Raw genomic sequence first — 19,595 nt, 5'->3', positions numbered from 1 at the left:
CTTAAGTTTCCTATGAATAACTTTATATGACTCATCCTTTCAATGCACAGACTCTGTGTCTCCACACCTGTTTGTGGCAAGTGACAATGTGTGTTGGATGCCCCTTGGGTTCCCTCGGTGTGGTGCACAGTGATTTGCTTTGCAGCTCTTCTGTGTGTTGAAAATAACATCAGTAACTCATTCCTTCAGGGGAAAACCATCTTTTCAAGTGGTTAATGGACTACAAGCCCGAGTGGAAAGGTCACATCAACCAGAAGGACGAGGATGGCCGTACTGTCCTGCACGTGGTTGCTGCCCACTCCCCAGGGTACCTCACCAAGCGTAAGTAGCAGCCCCACTCAGAGCTGTGCTGTGGGTGGAGTGACTTCAGGTGCTCGGGAACCCACACAACTGACTGCTTTACCCGTGCCATCCGTGACAGGCTTTAATAGTCAAAAATACCAAATTATGCATTCCTTTTTTTGGGGATCATATTTTCAGTTTGCTTTTCAGAAAGAAGTTTACTCTAATATATTTTATCCTTGAAAGTCTTATCCAGTGATACTCTTCTTGAGCAAAAGTACTTATGTAGCTTTAAATTTTAAAAAACTTTCTGTGGTTTAAGACTCTAAGCATTAATTTTTTTCTGGATTTAATTATTACAAAATTATTATTACTACAGAGATCACCAAAGCAACATAAATATATTAAATTTTCTGTAAGTAATTGTTAAAAAAATAATTTGGGAGGGAGGTGAGAGAAGGATGTGTCATGGTGCCTTTTAAAAGGGGCTTGGCAGCTACGTAATTTTCCCTTAGGTTGATACTCTGGAGGTCAGGAGCTTTCACCTCCTTTGGGGCAATACTTTGGTAATTGCATGAGTTCTCTATACTATGTAACCAATCACCATAAACTTAGTGGCTTATTATGATACTCTAACTCTGTGGGTTAGTAGTCTGACATGATCTGACTGAGTTTTCTGCTCAGTGTCTCTTTGAGACTGTAATCAAGGTACTGGCTGAGGCTGCATTCTCATCTGGAGTTCCAGGCCTTCCTTCAAGCTCACATGATTGTGGCAGAATCCGGTTCCTTGTAGTTGTAGGACAGAGGTCCTGTTTTCTTGCTGGCTGTCAGCTTCTACAGATCGCACACGTTCTTTGTCCTATGGCCTCCTCTGTCTTCAAAGCCAGCAGGGGAAAACTTCTTGCGCATCAGATTCCTCATACTTTGAATCTCTGCCCTCTTCTGTCTCTGACCTCTAAACCTTTGACCTTTAGGGCTCAGTGATCAGGCCAGGATAATCTCCCTATCTTAAGGTCAACTGCTTTGGGACCTTAAATACATTTGCAAAGTCTCATCATAGCAGAGTTTAGATTAGTATTAAATGGGTAACTGGGAGAAGGTGTGTGTACACCAGGGGTTGGGAATCTCAGGGTCTGTCTGAGAATTCTGCCTATCACGGTGCGGTACTTGATGGGTAAGAAGTATGACTTTTTAATTTTGTCTTATTTTTGTAAAATGGGAGAAAAGCAGTTGTGACTGGGGAGATGGGGAAGGAGAGCATCACCAGCAGGACGATACCTGGAGTGGAGGTGCTTTGTTAAGGTGGTGAATTTTAGGAAAGCACGGGTATGGAAGCTGGGAATTGGGCATTGATTCCTTTAACCCTCTGCTCACATAAGTCTTGGTACCTCCAGGGATACACCTGTTACATTCTGAAATCTGTTGCACCTGTGATCACAGAGACACCTTGATGCTTGGCAAATAGATACGTCAAAGCAGCAAATGGAGCTGGCAGCCAGAGGTGGAGGTGCAAGGGTTGAAACAGTGACAAGAAGACTCTGATGCAAAAGCAATTGCCACTTTCTTCTCTTGTCTCCAGACAGGCTTTTTTTCTGGGAGTATATTCTGTTTCCTCTCTAGGGAATAAAGAAATCTGAAGTCACAGCTTGCTGTCATCCTTACAGCTGTAACTGTTGCCTAGTAACCAGATTCCCCCTCTCCTTGCTTGTTGCCAAGGAGAAGGGAGAAAGGTAGAGAGAAGCGCACTTCTGAACCTCTTAAAAGCTATTGTCCTTCCCACTCCACACAGGACTCCTTGCTCTGGGGACGTGGCTGAATTGCCCAAGGCCGTCAGTTTCTATAAGCAGAGAGGGACACTGGTCCCCTTGCCCCAGGCTGCTCAGGCCGGGAACTGGGAGGAAGTGCACTCATGGGGACGTCTCCTTATGGAAGAAGCCATGACAAACCCCACCCCGCTTCTCACTTTGGCCTGCTTTAGGACAAACAGACGATGTGCAGATGCTCCTGAGCTTTGGGGCAGACCCCACTCTGCTGGATCGACAGTCCCAGTCTGCCGTGGATGTCCTGAAGAGGAGCAAGAACTTCAGAGCCATTGAGAAAATCAACAGTCACTTGGCAAAGCTGGCAGCATGTTCTAAGGACCTCTCAGGTACAGTTTCCAGGGAATTAACTTTTTAGAGGGGGCAAAACTGGTTCTGTGCCATTAGGTATAAATCAGTTTATCTTTTCTTGGTACATGAAGATGGAAGTGAGCACCCCCCCCCCCAGTCTTTGGAAACCTTGTTTGCTTTTTTTGAAAGATAGAATGAGACAACTTTTACTGTGAGAGTGTCTACCACTTTCTGGAAACTTGGCAAGTCTACCTTTGGGCAGTAAGGGTGATTTTTTTTTTTCCCATGCATGCACACAGTAAGAAAGAAAGAAAAAATTCAGACAGAACATGAGATAACAAAAATCAAGCCCACTTTTCAGAAACAACCATAGCTAACAATTAAAACCATACTTATAGGGCTTCCCTGGTGGCGCAGTGGTTGAGGGTCCGCCTGCCGATGCAGGGGACACGGGTTCGTGCCCCGGTCCGGGAGGATCCCACACGCCACGGAGCGGCTGGGCCCGTGAGCCATGGACACTGGGCCTGCGCATCCTGAGCCTGTATTCTGCAACGGGAGAGGCCACAACAGTGAGAGGCCCGCGTACCGCAAAAACAAAAAACTATACTTATAGCTCTATTTTTTTTTTTTTTTTTTGCGTTACACGGGCCTCTCACTGTTGTGGCCTCTCCCATTGCGGAATACAGGCTCAGGATGCGTAGGCTCAGCGGCCATGGCTCACGGGCCTAGCCGCTCCACGGCATGTGGGATCTTCCTGGACCGGAGAACGAACCCGTGTCCCCTGCATCGGCAGGCGGACTCCCAACCATTGCGCCACCAGGGAAGCCCTATAGCTCTATTTTTTGATCTGTCAGTTTGGGACGGCATATATGGACTAACTGCTGTATAAGGTAAAGTGCAACAAGTCAGCCCTCGTTGTTGAATTTTGTCTAGTAAAGTTATTTCTGTCATTTACATCCTATTCCTTAACTCTGGGTTTTCTGTGTTTCATCTATAGATTGATTCTGAACATTGAAAACCATTAAATCACATTTACATGGTAGTATGATTTCTACAAATAGTAGCATAGTTGGACCCATAAAAAAGAATCACCAAATGCCCCGAAAACTTTACCCTTTAAATGTGATACTCTTTGAGCATCCTGGCTTGATGAACCATATACATACACATTATTGTATATGTGTATATATGTATGTACACACATATATTTTTAGACTTTATTTAGACTTGAACTTAGACGGTAGCCCCAGCACATATGTATTATGCTTCTTTTAGTTCTTGCGCTCATATGTGGCTCTTGTGGCTCACACTGTCTGTCTAGATTTTTCTCTTACTCTGCTAGGTACCAACTCCAGTAAGTTTTTCATGGAGGAGATATGCATAGTAGACTTATGGTGTTTTTGAAAATGTCTTTATCCTTAGATTGAGAATTGGTCTGCAGATAGGCATTGTATTTTATCGATCCTCAGTTGCACTTTCCCCCCACATTGTGCCATCTTTGAAACTGGAATGTGTTTCACAATCAGTGACATGTCACAGTTTAATGGCAGCGTTTTCTGGTGTGTCTGATAATCTGGGGTCTCTTAGACTTATGAAATACTCTGTAAAACCTCTTTCCTTACAACTTTGTATTCTAGCCTCCGTTACTGATTAGATGTCAGTTTCATTCATTTTCCCTTTTAGAATTTTCTGTCCTTAGAGTTGTGGAATTTCCCTGGGATGTGTCTAGATGTGGGTCCTTATTCATTCTTCTTGTCTGGTACCTGCTGGCCTCTTTCAATCTAACTTTTTTTTAGCTCAGAGAAACTATTTTCTATAATTTCGTTCACTTCCAGCATCTCTTTGTCACCACTTTCACGTGGATGAGCTTCCTGAATTTATAACATCTCTCTACTTTCCCTAACATTTTCTTTCGAGATCTTTAACTAGGACTTTAGCTTTTCCTTTTATAATTTAGCTTGCCTATTGCATTTTTTAATTTGGAAACTCAGTTTTCATTTCTAAGAACTCTTTCTGGTTCTCTGATTGTTTCCTACCTGTGACAACTTGTGCTTGATTGACATTTGCCACTTCTTCTTGAATGGCCTTTAAGAATGATGAGAATGGGCTTCCCTGGTGGCGCGGTGGTTGAGAGTCCGCCTGCCGATGCAGGGAACACGGGTTCGTGCCCCAGTCCGGGAGGATCCCACATGCCGCGGAGCGGCTGGGCCTGTGAGCCATGGCCGCTGAGCCTGCGCGTCCGGAGCTTGCGCGTCCAGAGCTTGCGCGTCCGGAGCCTGTGCTCCGCAACGGGAGAGGCCACGACAGTGAGAGGACCGCGTACCGCAAAAAAAAAAAAAAAAAAAAAAAAATGGTGAGAATTTTTTTAATGACCATTGTCCTCTCTTCTGTGAGTTATTTATGTTTTTTGGGGGCTTAGTTGATCCCTCTTCTTGCTTCTCTTTTGTGCTATTGCTTTTCCTATTTTATCTTCTGATCTTTGGATGGTTTGTATTTATGAATGAACAACTAGACTTATTAATACTTAATAGATGGTTAGTGTGCATTTATTGAAGTTATTTGGATGTGTTTCTCCAGAAACACTCCCCCACTGGAATGGGTGAGTAGGCGGCAGGTTGTAGGCAGCACATGGGGTGTGTGTGGTGGGGAGAGTGGGAGGCACCCTTCCAGGCTGGGGATCGTGGCAATTTTCAGGATCAGGAAAGTTTTATGTGAGGGAGATTGAAGCTGCTTTTCCTTTAACACTGCCCCGTTTCCCCATCTATGTTTTAATTTTTATTCATTTATTTAAAATATCTCCTGTTGTTTCTGTGAGAACATGGGAATAAATGTATTTGCAGAGTCCTGTTTTTCTGGGATGTTCTTTTAAAGCTGTGATATGTCATGTTTAGTGGTTTTTTTTTTTTGTGGTACGCGGGCCTCTCACTGTTGTGGCCTCTCCTGTTGCGGAGCACAGGCTCTGGACGCGCAGGCTCAGCGGCCATGGCTCACGGGCCCAGCCACTCCGCAGCATGTGGGATCCTCCCGGACCAGGGCACGAACCCGTGTCCCCTGCATAGGCAGGCGGACTCTCAACCACTGCGCCACCAGGGAAGCCCCATGTTTAGTTTTTAAATGACTTCTGCTTTAAGGAATTGTAATTCTGTGAGGTGGTGTAATTAATAACTTATTGTGAGAGGCCTCCTGAGAGCTTATACCTGTAACCTCAGTTTCAGGATGCTTTCTACTGTTTGAGAAATTGAAACTAACCAAACAGATTTCTCTGCCAATGAATTTCAAGGTTTTAAATTAAGCTTTTAGAGAAGGACCACCATTGAATGGTAGAAAATGGCTGATGCGCTTGCAAATTTATTGTTCATTAATTCTAATCTTAATTCTTAGAATGCTGTAGACTTTAGCATGTCATGCACTTTTGTTTTTGTTTTTAAAGTTTTGATTTTTTTCAGTTTCCTGGTATAATAGAATCTTAAATATCTGCTGATTCTGCCTTTCTCACTAGCTGCTGGGGGAAGCCAGACCCCACGGGGAATGGGCAGGGTGGGGGTGTGAACCTGAGTGGTCAGGGTTACCTGTCTTTCCCGGCCTCTCACAGCCACCACTAGATGGCAGCATGTCCACCTTCTCCAGCAGCTGATGCTCGACTGTCCTCAAGACCAACAAGATTGGAGTCTTTGTTTTTCTCGTTGTTTGTGATTTTCTCTGATTCACTGGTGCGTGGCCTTTCAGAGTAAGAACGAATCCAAGCCTCTGAAGCCTTTCTCTCTGGTCCTCCCCTGGGCACCAGCTGCTTTCTGCTCTGTTAAGGGGCCTCTAGCTCTGCACTAAGAGGACGCGAACCTTCTGTGTGTGTCTGTTTCCCAAATAAATGGAGCCTGTGACTCAGAGGCCATGGTGTGCCATCCTCAAATCCCTCAGCACCACACAATGCCCTGTTTTCAGTAAATGCAGATGTGCGGTATTGATGATACTTTTTCCTCATTATAAAGCAATAGATTATTTTTTAAAAAAGAAAATTTACAAAATGTAGGAAAGGAAAACAAGAAAATATTAATTCTGCATAAGCCCACCTGCCTGAAAAAATTAGTATAGTTGTGATTTAGTCATTTACTCTTATTCCATGCATTTATAGTTACACATTTTTATTTTCTTTTATAAAAATGAGATGGTTACATAAATTTCAATTGATAAAATATATGTAATAAAACTTACCAGTTTCACCTTTTTTAGCTCAAAAGGAAGATTTCATGCAAAAACAAAATCTCTTTGAAATGATTTATTTCTATTTTCTAACACTTCTGAGTGCTTGCAGCTTCGGAAGATCTCTTGTAGTTTTAATTTTTAATTTCAAATCTGCTTGTATGTATCTACTAAATATGATCATTGTAGAAAATTTGTAAAAATTTCATTTTATATAAAAACAAAAATTTATTGTAATTACACCTTGGCATATTTTTATCCAGTCTTTTGGTTGCTGTTCAGTACTTACGTAGTCATCTTTTTTAAAAACCTGTGATTATCATGTATAAGCTATTTTATATCCTGATGTTTCTTTTCTCTCTTATTAAGCTTATAGAAAATATAGAAAAAAAAAGAAAAAAAACAGACAAGTTCAGAGTAATAAACAAATCACCGGTACCTATCCAGAGATGCTGACTCAGGGCTACCATTGTCAGTGTTTCACACCTTTCCTTCTATGCTTTTTTATGTTGTTGATATATCACTCTGGTTTCTTCTCTGATTTCAGGACCCTTCTCTGATCTGACCACCTTCTTAATTATTCTGAACCACACAACCATGCCTTTAGTATACAACTGCATCTAATTGTGTCTTTTGTCAAGCTTGGTATATTTCTGTTCAGTTTCAAGTGACTTTTGTACTAAACTAACTGCCCTGGTGGAGGAATGATGCCCTGAGGCATGAGGCAGGGGGACAAGTGGCAGGTTTGCATCTGCCTGGTGGTGAAGGAAGTTCCTCCTTTACCAAGCGTCCTATTTTCCTGATTCGTGAGTTTTCACTGTTTTCTGTGTCTTCATAGGCATTCTAGGATGAAGGTGGGATGCCGAACCCAGGGGTGCTAGTCGATCATTGTTACACCACACAGTTCATGTTCTTTGCCTCAGAATAGGCAGCTCACTGAGGTGATATAGTCTTCTTTTGCCAAGGTTTTCCATTTCCTTTTCTCTGGAGGTTAGTGCTAGGGTTAATGTTAGTTCTTGCTTCCATCTGGCACCGGAAGGTCTCTTGATTAGAGGGCAGTGGGCGTTTGCCCCAGAAGTTGGGGTGTGTGTGTGTGGGAGTGTGTGTTTCTGGTGCTCTGATCTGTTGAAAGGTGATCCAGGTGTGTATCGGAAAGCAAGCAGCTGACATCGGAACTCTGCTTGGGTCCCCTGGGTCCTTTCCCATTGTTGTGTGCTCCCTGGTGTGCCTTCACTTTGCAAAGCCAGCACCTAAGGCTCATTCTCAAGGAGAACAGCCTATGGGTTTATGGCGCCTGTTTTGCTCAGGCTCCTTCAAACCAGAAGTGCCTGGGAATTTACATCCTCCCAAGGCAGGCTGTGGCCAGTGGCAGAAAGAGGTGAGAATCTGAAAGCCGGGTTCTCTTGCCTTGGATGGCACAGCTCTGAGGTGTGACTCACTCCAGATCCCCCCAGGAGTCAGGCAAGGCACACCCCCACCCCCACCCCGTGGGACTCAGCCTGAGCTCACACCCTGCCTGGTTCCTCCCCGACCCTGACCTGATCCCCCCCACCCTCACTGGTCTCTTCCTTCATAAACTACTTGCACACAAATCCCTGCCTCAGGGTCTGCTGTGGGAGACGTGGATGATAATGGGATGCTTTTATTTTTCCATCCCTAAAGTGTTCCTATTCTGTTAGAACTTGACATTGAACATGCGTTCACCTGTTCATCACATGATAGCACTTATGCTGTGGGCCAGGCCCATCTCATTGGGTGTGAAAACAGATGTCCAGTTATCTGTTCAGTAGGATTCCATTTTAACCAAGAGAGCTTTCTGAGTGTATAATCTGATACCAAATAAAACATTTGCCCTTTTTCAACCTTTCTTCAGTGGTTGATTTCTAATCATGACTACTTTCTCAGTAAATTGAACCAAGGGGATAATGTTTTCCCTCTTATGGCCAGAGAGGTGGCTCCTTACTCTTGGATTTTTCCACTTGCCAGTTAGATGCATGGGTGGCTGGCATGTAGATGGATGTTGCTGCTGCAGTAAGCCACCCTCCTGCCATCACTTCCCTGAACTGTTGTATCAGTTATCCATTGCTGCATAACAAACAGCCCTCAAACTTAGTGGCTTAGAGCAACAAGCACTTATTTAGCTCATGATCCTGCAGCTCAGCCATTGAGGATGGGCAGTTCTCATAGCCTTAACAGAACTCCTTCAAGTGTCTGCTTCTTGCTGATCTTAGCTGGGCTTTTTCACATCTATGGGGCTCAGTTTGGACAACTGAACTGATTCCTCTTTGTTTTATGATGTTTCTTATCTAGCCTGGACCTGAATAGAACTAAACAAGGCCTCTTGAGGCCCAGGCTCAGAACTGGCACAAAAATCACATCTGCTGCATTCTCCTGGTCACAGCAGGTCACGAAGCCAGGCCAGAGTCAGGGTCGGGGAGGAGAACAGGCAATTCAAAGTCTCCTGGCTCCACAGAGGAGTGGAGAGGTGTGGTCATCCTTGCAATCTACGGGGCTGTGATCTCTGCAGTCACAAGCATCATTCGGGGGTATTTTGCAGGACTGAGCAATGGCGGGGCACCAGCTAGCGAGGGCGACATTTTCCGGAAGGCCTCTGAGCAGCTAGTGACATACATGAATTCAGGAAGCCCCTTGTTGCAGAAAAAATTTCTGAAGCAAGAAGTGGTTCAGAGGTTCTTGCGCCTTCTTTCTTCTCGGCAAGGTAAGGTTTCTCACAACCTTCAGTAGTGTTCAAAGATGCTCTATGCACCTTAAAACTCTTTTCTACTATCTGTTTAAACATTGATTAAAAAATAAATGTCATGATCTACATGTAAAACATTCAAACAACACAGAACATTCTTCAGTGAAAAGTCGATTATCCACCCCTGAACTTCAGTCTCTAAATCTCATCCTCAGAGGCAACCTCTTTATTAGTTTTTCATGCAGCCTCCTGGAATTTGCATATACTATCCTATTTAAAATACCACAGATGTTTCTCTTTTCTGTTGGCTAGCACTCTACACTCCTTGGGTATTTCCAACCTTCCCAAGAAGCTCACACACCAGTGCTGACACTGAGGTTCACCCGTGGTTGAGTAGCATGACCCAAATAACTAAGTACTTGTTTATGGTTTCCCCACGTCTTAAAAATACTGATCCGTAACTTGGGGTGATGATGTCCCTGTGTGTTGGGTTTTGGCTGGGGACAGAAATCACGTGAATCTTTTTCTGGAGTGTGGTGTGTTCTTGTTTTTGAAAGAAATCCCTCCCGACCTGGTCTATGACATTGACCGTGACTGTGCCAACGCCTTCATCAAGTTTCTACTGGAAAAACAGAAATGGCCTGAAGTGCTTCTGCTGCTGACCCGCAAAGTGAGCGGGGAGCCACCGTTTGGGGACTGTCTCATCAAAGACTGTGACCTCTCGAACCTCGACCTCTGTGCCATCCTCCCCCACCTCAGCACCTGGGACCAGCGGAGGACCCTGCTCCTGGGCCACCTGATAGACCACGGAGGTGAGTCCCAGATGCTGAGTCAGCACCGGGGGGACATCCCAGGGGAGTCCAGGTGCTGCAGTTCATGGGGCTTTTCGCTTGATTTCAGAGACTCCTTTAAACTCTGCCTCATTCTCTTCCTCCTCCCTATCTTCTCATTGGAAACAGTGATAGGGTTGATGCATTTTTGTGAATTCTTCCCTTTCTCTCTTGTGTAAGAAACCTCAGGCCTGTGGAGGGGGCCTGGGCCCTGGTGTAGCCACAGCGGTCATTTCCTCCCAACCTCCGACTGGACTTTTCCCTGCACTCAGTATGCCACATGGGTCCTTGTCAAACTCTGTGATATTCTTTTCTGATCCATGGATTGGGATTTGTGATGCTTGTTTTTTGGGGGGTTTTTTGTTTTCTTTTTTTTTTTTTTTTTTGCGGTACGCGGGCCTCTCACCGTTGTGGCCTCTCCCGTTGCGGAGCACAGGCTCTGGACGTGCAGGCTCAGCGGCCATGGCTCACGGGCCCAGCCGCTCCGCAGCATGTGGGATCTTCCCGGACCAGTGCACAAACCCATGTCCCCTGCATCGGCAGGGGGACTCTCTACCACTGTGCCACCAGGGAAGCCCTGTGATGCTTGTTTTTTAAAGAAACAGCCAAATAATGGGTGGGTGGAAACATCTGCTATTTTAATCGGTACAATCAGACTTGGCTGGATGTATGTCTGGAGTGTGCACAAGTCTTGCTGGATCAGGTTTTATTTTAAAACGAATCTGGAAGCACTAACCTCCTCCTTACGCTCCCCACTACCCCCCCGCCACTTAGGCCACTACTAACTAGCCTTGGGCATGCTATTTATGCCTCAGTCTCCTCATTTATAAAATGGGAATGAAACTAGTCCCCCTTTCTAAGAGCTGTTTTGAATATTCAATGAATTCATGGATGCAGACTCTTGGCGGAGCGCCTTGGCTGTGTGGTTTTCTGCCTGCCTTGCCGTTTAAGGGGAAATGACCTTCAGAAGGAGTGATGCCACATTGGTCCCAACTCTCAAAGTGACTTACAACGCCTTCAGGCGTTGGCTCTACCCACGGGTTTCAGGAGATAGATGGAAGGCCGCCTGTGGTTTATGTCTTCAAACCCATTCCTTGCATGGAGTGTTACTACCTTTGCCCAGAAATGATGGCGGTTAGGGAACTCCTGTTTTGTTCCTGATGAAGCAAGCACTTATTGAGGGCCTCCCCGGGGTCAGGTGCCAGGGCCCAAGGATGGACAGTGAACATATGGCTGCTGGTGGGTGGCAATGCAGGAGGGCTGCAGTCCTCAGGGGGTGGAGGTCAGGGAGCTTGCAGCGCAGAGGGGAGGTGTGGACTGAGCTAAAAAGAAGGTAATGTGGCAGTGGGGATGTGTCAGGGAATGTGGCAAATCAGGGCCGATGGGCATTCTCGGGAAGAAGCTTCCTAGAAGCAAAGGATGTGGGAAGCACGCTCACGTCCTGGTCACTGAGTGTATGTCCAGGACTGTGTTGGGCAAACACGGGGAGTTCCGTTGTTCATGCCATCCCTACTCCAGTGCTGATGGTGGTTCCATGGCGGAGTGGGAGAGGGAGATGGAGAGACAGAGGAGGTGAGGCCCAGGGACAGGACACCTGAAGGGGGCAGGCTTTCCCTCCAAGGGCACTGGGAAACCCTTGCCTCCCAGAAAGGGGGCGTGGCAGGAGGCTCTCAGAAGTCAGGTCAGCACCCCCTCTTGATTTGGAATAAAGGGCAGAATCGGTACCGCCCCCTTCAGGTGGGCCCTGCTGACCTTGGCTCAGGGATGCTGCTCACCGGGCCCTTCTCTCTGCCTCCCCCAGCCTCGCCCGAGGGTCTCCAGGGCAGCCAGGAGCAGCCGCTTGCCATGTGCCTGAAGCACGGGGACTTTGAGCTGGCCTTCTTCCTCTTGACCAAGGGTGCGGACCCCCGTAGCATTTCTCTCACGGAAGGCGACACTCCTTTGCATGCCGCGCTCCACATCTTTCTAGATATCAAAGGTAGGCCTTTACTTTGTAAGCAGTCTTTTTCTTGAGGAGGAAGCTGGGTGTTAGAATGGATGCTGTGCTCCTTGGTCTTTCCTACTGGGAAAACTAACCATCTGGAAAAGGCCCATTTCTTGGCCAGGCCTGTATCTCCTGGCCCCTCACCCATAGCTTGATGGGAAGGAGTGACCGTCAGGGTGGGTTGATGGAGGAGGATTCTTAAGTTCCAAACTTAAGAATCGGCTGTCCATAGCTGCAAATACTTTCCATTTATTTACACCATTTCAAGGGTCCTGACCTAAAGGCTCTTACTGGAATATTTACGGTGATTTCTGGGTTTCTCCACCTTAGCACTATTGACAGTTGGGCAGGATAAATCCTTTGCTGGGGGCGCTGTCTTGTGTACTGTAGGATATTTACCAGCATCCCTGGCCTCCACCCACTAGATGCCAGTAGCACCTCCTAAACTGTGACAATCAAAAATGTTTCCAGATACGGCCACCTGTCCATTGGGGAGCAAATCGCCCCCAGTTGAGAACCACTGGGTTATCAAATCCTTGGGGAAGTTCTGTGTTCTGAGGACCCCCGGCTGGCATCTCTGCTGCCCAGAAAAGCTGTTCAGCACTCACAGGACTTTTGTGTCTTTCAGCTGACATCGGTTTTAACTTCCTCAGCCACCTGCTGGATCTGTTCTGGTCCAAGCCCACCGAGTTTTACTACCTCAACCCTAATATCCAGGACAACAGCGGTAACACGCTGATGCACATCCTCTTCCAGAAGGGCATGCTGAAGCGCATGGGGAAGCTGATAGATCTGCTGGTGAAGTTTGACATCAACCTCAACCTGAAGAACAAGGAAGGCAGAGACGCCCGGCACCGGGTGAAGAAGAACGACGCACTGCTCTTGGCCTGGAACAAAGCCCTGGGGGAGAGCAGGCGCCGGGGCCGACAGGACACTGCCGCCCACCCAGGGAAGCCCCCGCGCTGTGCAGCCCTGGCTCACACAGCTCCACTCAAGGGCTCCTTCAAGTCACTGCCCTGCAGCGGCACTGCAAGAGCCCCACCCAGAAGAGCCGGGGTCCCTGAAAGCTGGGAGACCCTGCCGGATGCCCAGACTACGAGGCCAGAGCCTGGGGCTGCCAGGCCCTGTTCACAGAGAGACCGCCTTGTGCAGGACATCACGGCTTTGATTCAGCAGGTGGAATTGGATCCGTCCCTCCAGGAGGACTGTCCACAGGACTCCGAGCCTCTGGAGACAGAAGCTGGCACTGCAGGAGAGAAACAGGAGCTACAGGGCGCCCCGGGGGCGGGGGGCTCTGACTGCAGCGGGAACAACCCCGCAGTCCTTGAGGCTGCAGAGGGACATGCGCAGGCAGGCCTCGGGACCCCGCAGCTCGTGCCTGCTGGTCGCAGGGGGACAGAGGGCAGCGACGACCAGGACGACCAGAACATGCCGGAGATGGAGGCCTGCCTCCTGGACTTCGAGAACATGACGTGGGAGATCGAGTGCACTTCGGAGATGCTGAAGAAGCTGTCCAGCAAGGTCATGACCAAGTTCATGAAGAAGAAAATTATCCTCGCCATCCAGCAGCTCGGCAATGGTGAATGGACCAGGGGCCTGCGGAAGCGGCTGAAGAACTTGAAAGGAAGCATCCAGCTCTTTGAGGCCAAGCTGGACAAAGGGGCCCGGATGCTGTGGGAGCTCGCCATTGACTTCTCCCCACGGTGCAGCGAGAACCCCGAGAAGATCATGGCTGCGGAGCACAGCGTGCACCCTACCGAGAAGGCGAGGCAGGTCTACACGGAAATCATCCGGATCTGGGACATCATCTTAGATCACAGCAAACTGTCGGACTCCATCAGGGCCATCTGCAGCGCCTACAACCGGGGCCTGTCCTGCATCCTGCGCAAGAAGCTGAAGGGTATCAACAAGGACCAGGTGTCCGCCAGTATGAAAATCCAAAAGCGGATACCCCGCTGCTACGTGGAGGACACGGAGGCCGAGAAAGGCGGGGCGCATGTGGATCCTGAGTACTTCCCCCCTGCCAGCGCGGTGGAGACAGAGTATAATATTATGAAGTTCCACAGCTTCAGCACCAGCATGGCCTCCAACATCCTCAACGACACGACAGCCACGGTGGAGTACCCCTTCCGAGTGGGCGAGCTCGAGTACGCGGTGATCGACCTCAACCCCAGGCCACCGGAAACCATCATCCTCATTGGGCGGAGCGGCACCGGCAAGACGACTTGCTGCTTGTACAGGCTGTGGAAGAAATTCCACGGTTACTGGGAGAAAGCCGAGCAGGCGGGAAGCCCACTGCTGGCCAGGCAGATCTGGCTGAAGCGAAGGTTGGAACTGGAACCCGGAAAGGAGGGTCCAGGTGGGGAGGAGGAGGACGAGGATGAGGAGGAAGGACCCACTGAGGTGCAAACAGTGGACAGCCTAGAAGAGGAGCAGGAGAGTGAAGCCTGTGCAGGGGGAGCCAGTGGGGAGCCAGGGGACCCCAAACAAGGGGTGGAAGGACCCACCCCAGAACAGCCCCACCAGCTGGAGCATTTACATCAGATCTTCGTGACCAAGAACCACGTCCTGTGCCAGGAGGTGCAGAGGAATTTCATTGAGCTTTCCAAGTCTACCAAGGCCACCAGTCACTACAAACCACTGGAACCCAATGTCCATAAACTCCAGGACCTGCGGGATGAGAACTTTCCTCTGTTTGTCACTTCCAAGCAGCTGCTCCTCCTGCTCGATGCTTCTCTGCCCAAACCATTTTTTCTGAGAAATGAAGACGGCAGCTTGAAAAGATCCATCGTAGGATGGTCCATGCAGGAAGAGTTGACCGTCACCAACTGGCAGGAAGATGAGGAGGAGGCTGAGGCAGACGGGGACTATGGTGAGGAGGAAACAACTGTGGAGACACGCCCATGTGACAGTGACCCCCGGGTGTACGTGACATTTGAGGTGTTTGCCAATGAAATATGGCCCAAAATGATCAAAGGGAAAACTTCCTACAACCCTGCCCTGATTTGGCAAGAAATAAAGTCTTTTCTGAAGGGGTCTTTTGAGGCCCTCAGCTGCCCGCAGGGGAGACTCACAGAAGAAGCATATAAGCAATTAGGGCGGAAGCGGTGCCCCAATTTCAAGGAAGACCGGAGTGAGATCTATGGCCTCTTCTGCCTGTATCAGCAGATCAGGTCTCAGAAAGGGTACTTTGATGAAGAGGATGTGCTATACAACCTGTCCCGGAGGCTGTCGAAGCTCAAGGTGCTCCCATGGTCCATCCATGAGCTCTATGGTGATGAGATCCAGGACTTCACCCAAGCGGAGCTGGCGCTGCTGATGAAATGTATCAATGACCCCAACGCCATGTTCCTCACCGGGGACACGGCTCAGAGCATCATGAAGGGCGTGGCCTTCCGCTTCAGTGATCTGCGCTCTCTGTTCCACTATGCCAGCAAGAACACCATGGACAAGCGGTATGCGGTGCGCAAGCCCAAGAAGATCTACCAGCTGTACCAGAACTACAGGTCCCACTCAGGTACGTCCAGGCCTTGGGCTCTCCCTACAGGGGAGGTGCTTGGGCACTGACCTTGGGCTACTTTTGAAGCTGTGGCCTAGCTTTTGTTGGGTTCTTGTAGCTAAGGATAATATTTTGGAGTTTGTTAGTAACTACCCACATGAACAAGAGATCTTATGATTTTTGCCACTACTCATTCTTTTCTCTCTTTTTTTTTTTTTTTTTTGGCCACTCGGCTTGTGGGATCTTAGTTCCCTGACCAGGGATTGAACCCGAGCCATCCGCAGTGAGAGCGCAGAGTCATAACCACTGGACCGCCAGGGAATTCCCCTTTTTTCTCTTTTTTATTGAGGTATAGTTGATTTACAATGTTGTGTTAGTTTCAGGTGTACAGCAAAGTGATTCAGTTACATATATATATATTCTTTGTCAGATTCTTTTCCCTTATGGATTATTACAAGATGTTGAGTATAGTTCCCTATGCTATACAGTAGGTCCTTGTTGGTCATCTATTTTATATATAGTAGTGTGTATATGTTAATCCCAAACTCCTAGTTTATCCCCTCCTCCTTCTCCCTTTGGTAACCATTAAATTCAGTAGTCATCACTACTCATTCTTAGGTTGATGATTTAAGCTGTGGTTGAATGGAAATGAACCCCTAAGTAATTACAGCCTAAGGTGTTGGCCATGACATGAAAACATTTCAGGGGAACATTTAAACTGCTTAAGAACTTTTGTTAAAGCACTTTGGAAGCACCTGCTTCTAAAATGTGAAGTAATACGTCAATTATAAGTCATTAATCCTGAAAGAAAGCAGCTTTTCTTCTGAAGAGAAGCAAGAAAAGATGGGGGGGGGCGGGAGGTGGTGGGAGATAATGCACTCTCAGGTGCTTTTAATTTGTGCCTCACGTGTGCCCCTTCCCTGTGCCAGGCAGGATGCCAGGCAGTTGACATAGGTACCTGCTTTTTTTTTTTTTTGACCATGTTGTGCAGCTTGTGGAATCTTAGTTCACCAATCAGGGATTGAACCTGGGCCACGGAGGTGAAAGCCCGGAATCCTAACCACTAGGCCACTAGGGAACCCCCATGGGTACCTGTTTTTAATCCTCCCAAAAACCCTACAAGGTAGACATCATTCCCATTTTACAAAGGAAGAAACTGAGGCACAGAGAATACTTCCTTTGTGGTTTATAGAATGGTCACCAGTTCACCTCCTATGTCCTGCATGTGTCCATGAACAACATAGAGTAGTATTTTACATGTTTAAAAACTTTGTTTAATGGACTCATACCAGATGTACCTCTCTGCAACTTTGTAATTTTGCTTATAATAATGTTTTGGGATTTCTGCATGGTGATACCATGGAGCTGCAGTCCATGCATTTCTCAGAGCTGTTAGTAATCTAATTCATGACTGCACCACACTGTTATCCACTTTCCAGACAAAATTATTCTTCCTTTATCCCTCAACAAAAATATTTTCGTTTTTTTTTACTTCTCTTGCTGACAACGCATATCCTACTTGCTTTACACACTGAAATGCTTCCCTTATCATTTTTACATATTACAGTTTTTAATTTAAAAGACCTTAACAAAACCAAGAAACAAGTAATTGAGCTGTTTGTTTATATCAGCATTTTCTGATTGGCAAGCTTAAGAACATAACATATTCCATAACCTCTAAAAACATATATTTTTCTCATAGCACAATTTCTCTTTAATGTGCTACAAGATGCTGTTTAAGGAACCCAAACTTCTTTTGTAGTTCTGCTAATTAACCCAAGGCTGAAGTCTCAGGCAAAGTGGGCTGTGTTTGTATTTCAAGGACATGATAAGAGTTAACTTCAAGCTTTCTCCTAGGCATATTTTTGTTCTCTCAGGGTCAGAATTCTGAAAACAGTATTTTATCAAGCTAGCTTTCTCTAACTGCACATGCAAAAAAGAACCAGTTTAGAGTGTCAGAAGAGTTTCATCTTAACCAATTTTCTCTGGAGTCTGAAGAATACTGTTGGCCCACAGTGTTAAAAAGAAAATCGTCTTTTTCTTAGTCATAGGTTCATAGCCAAAATTTTTCTTAACGAATTGAACCTGAATTTCCCATTTTACAAAAAGCAACAAGAATACCAATCACGGGCTTCCCTGGTGGCACAGTGGTTGAGAGTCCGCCTGCCGATGCAGGGGACACGGGTTCGTGCCCCGGTCTGGGAGGATCCCACATGCCGCGGAGCGGCTGGGCCCGTGAGCCATGGCCGCTGAGCCTGCGCGTCCGGAACCTGTGCTCCGCAATGGGAGAGGCCGCAACAGTGAGAGGCCCGCATACCGGAAAAAAAAAAAAAAAAAAAAAAAAAGAATACCAATCACACAAATGGAATACACACTCACACACCAGAAGACAGAACTGTCACAAATGCACTGAGAGGATGACCGATACGGAGTCCCGGACAAACACTTCCCAACACAGATGGTCCTCAACGTCAGACACACGTCAGAACCAACTGGCAAAATGCCCAAATAGCACCTCATGCTCAAAAGAAACGTTTGCCACATGCCCACCGGTGCCCTTACTCACTCTTGGAGCTCGTCAGCTCATCCAGGTGCATGTTTCCGTTGCACCAAGGAAAAGCATATGTTGGCAGCCAGTGCCGAGCAGGGAGGAAACAGGGAGGATCTCCAAAACAAATGGTTAGGGCAGCTGCTAGGAACATCCCCCCAAATCCCCCTCCCGAATCCAGTGACCCACGAGCAGTGGGCTCCTCACCGCCATCCCAGTGCTTCTTCATGGCGGCAGCTATTCTCAGGAAAACCCCCGGAAGCCAGATATCGCGAGAGCACATCCTCACGTTGGGTGTCAAAAACTTCCTGCAAGTGGGTCCAGGTGCTCGCTGCTCAAAAGCCAAGGAAGGGCTTTCCTGGTGGCGCAGTGGTTGAGAGTCCCCCTGCCGATGGAGGGGACACGGGTTCGTGCCCCGGTCCGGGAGGATCCCACATGCCGCGGAGCGGCTGGGCCCGTGAGCCATGGCCGCTGAGCCTGCGCGTCCGGATCCTGTGCTCCGCAGCGGGAGAGGCCACAACAGAGAGAGGCCCGCGTACCGGAAAAAAAAAAAAAAGCCAATGAAGAGGCAAGGTTGGTGGAAAGGAAAGTTTGCTTTATTTCAGAGACCAGCAACCCGGGGCTGGGGTGTCAGATTCACGTCCCAAGGCCAACTCCCCTTCCCCCGACCCTGCCAATCAGTGGGCAAGAGCTTTTATAGAGGGAGGGAGGAGGCTACATGCAGAAACAGCACTGTCAGTTCTGACAGTCATCTTGAAACTGGTCATCGGTGGTCTGATGATTGTCTTACTTAAATCCTTCTGACCTGGGGTTAAGGTAACCTCCTATATAGTCTTTTAATGGTTTTAAATTGTGCTCCTTATATTTAGGTAGGTGTCAAAATTTAGGTAAATTTAATTAATTCAATTTAAAATGTATGTGTGGTGTGACATTGTCTTTATTGAAATAACGCTTCTGTGATCTAATTTTCCTTTTTTCCATAGGAATAAACAGTTGTGCTGATGCCATTTACCTCAAGGTCCATCCTTTCCCCTCATTTGCAATTCTTCCTTTTCAAATATCTGTGAGTCTGTTTCTGGGCTCACTATTTTTTTTGACTTGTCTAATTTGTCTATTTTTGTACTATTATCACACTGTCTTATTTACTATATTATCAAATTTCTCCAGTGACTCTTTGTAATTTTGATTGGAATTGAAGTTCTCACTCTTTGGGAAGAATTCACATTTTTACATTGTAGGGATTTCTGAACCATGACCTTGGCATATTTCTCTGTTCAGATTTTTTTTTACTGCCTTCAGTAATATTCTATAATTTTCCCCAGACATTTTACACAGCTGTTAGATTTGTCCCAGGAACCTTATACTTTTTGTTACTATCATGGCTGAACCTTTTTTCTCTTTTTAAATTTTCTAGCCGTGTCTTGCTGGTATAGAGGGATGCTG

General features: G+C 47.1%; 1 protein-coding gene across 1 annotated transcript in view; it reads left to right on the top strand.

Annotated features, from left to right (window-relative positions):
- TRANK1 (tetratricopeptide repeat and ankyrin repeat containing 1) overlaps positions 1–19,595 on the top strand; it is a 67,493-nt gene that overhangs the window by 14,209 nt on the left and 33,689 nt on the right. The window contains exons 7-12 of the mRNA XM_082639856.1: positions 190–321; positions 2,261–2,431; positions 9,148–9,309; positions 9,849–10,103; positions 11,923–12,099; positions 12,734–15,622. Of these exons, the coding sequence (XP_082495982.1) occupies positions 190–321; positions 2,261–2,431; positions 9,148–9,309; positions 9,849–10,103; positions 11,923–12,099; positions 12,734–15,622 (3,786 nt within the window). The remainder of the gene's footprint in view (positions 1–189; positions 322–2,260; positions 2,432–9,147; positions 9,310–9,848; positions 10,104–11,922; positions 12,100–12,733; positions 15,623–19,595) is intronic.

This window comes from Mesoplodon mirus (assembly GCF_964341445.2).
Source record: "Mesoplodon mirus genome assembly, chromosome: 12".
In the NCBI taxonomy this organism is placed as follows: domain Eukaryota; kingdom Metazoa; phylum Chordata; class Mammalia; order Artiodactyla; family Ziphiidae; genus Mesoplodon; species Mesoplodon mirus.
The sequence above is the reverse complement of the archived record's forward strand: the minus strand, read 5'-3'. Positions and strand labels throughout refer to the sequence as shown.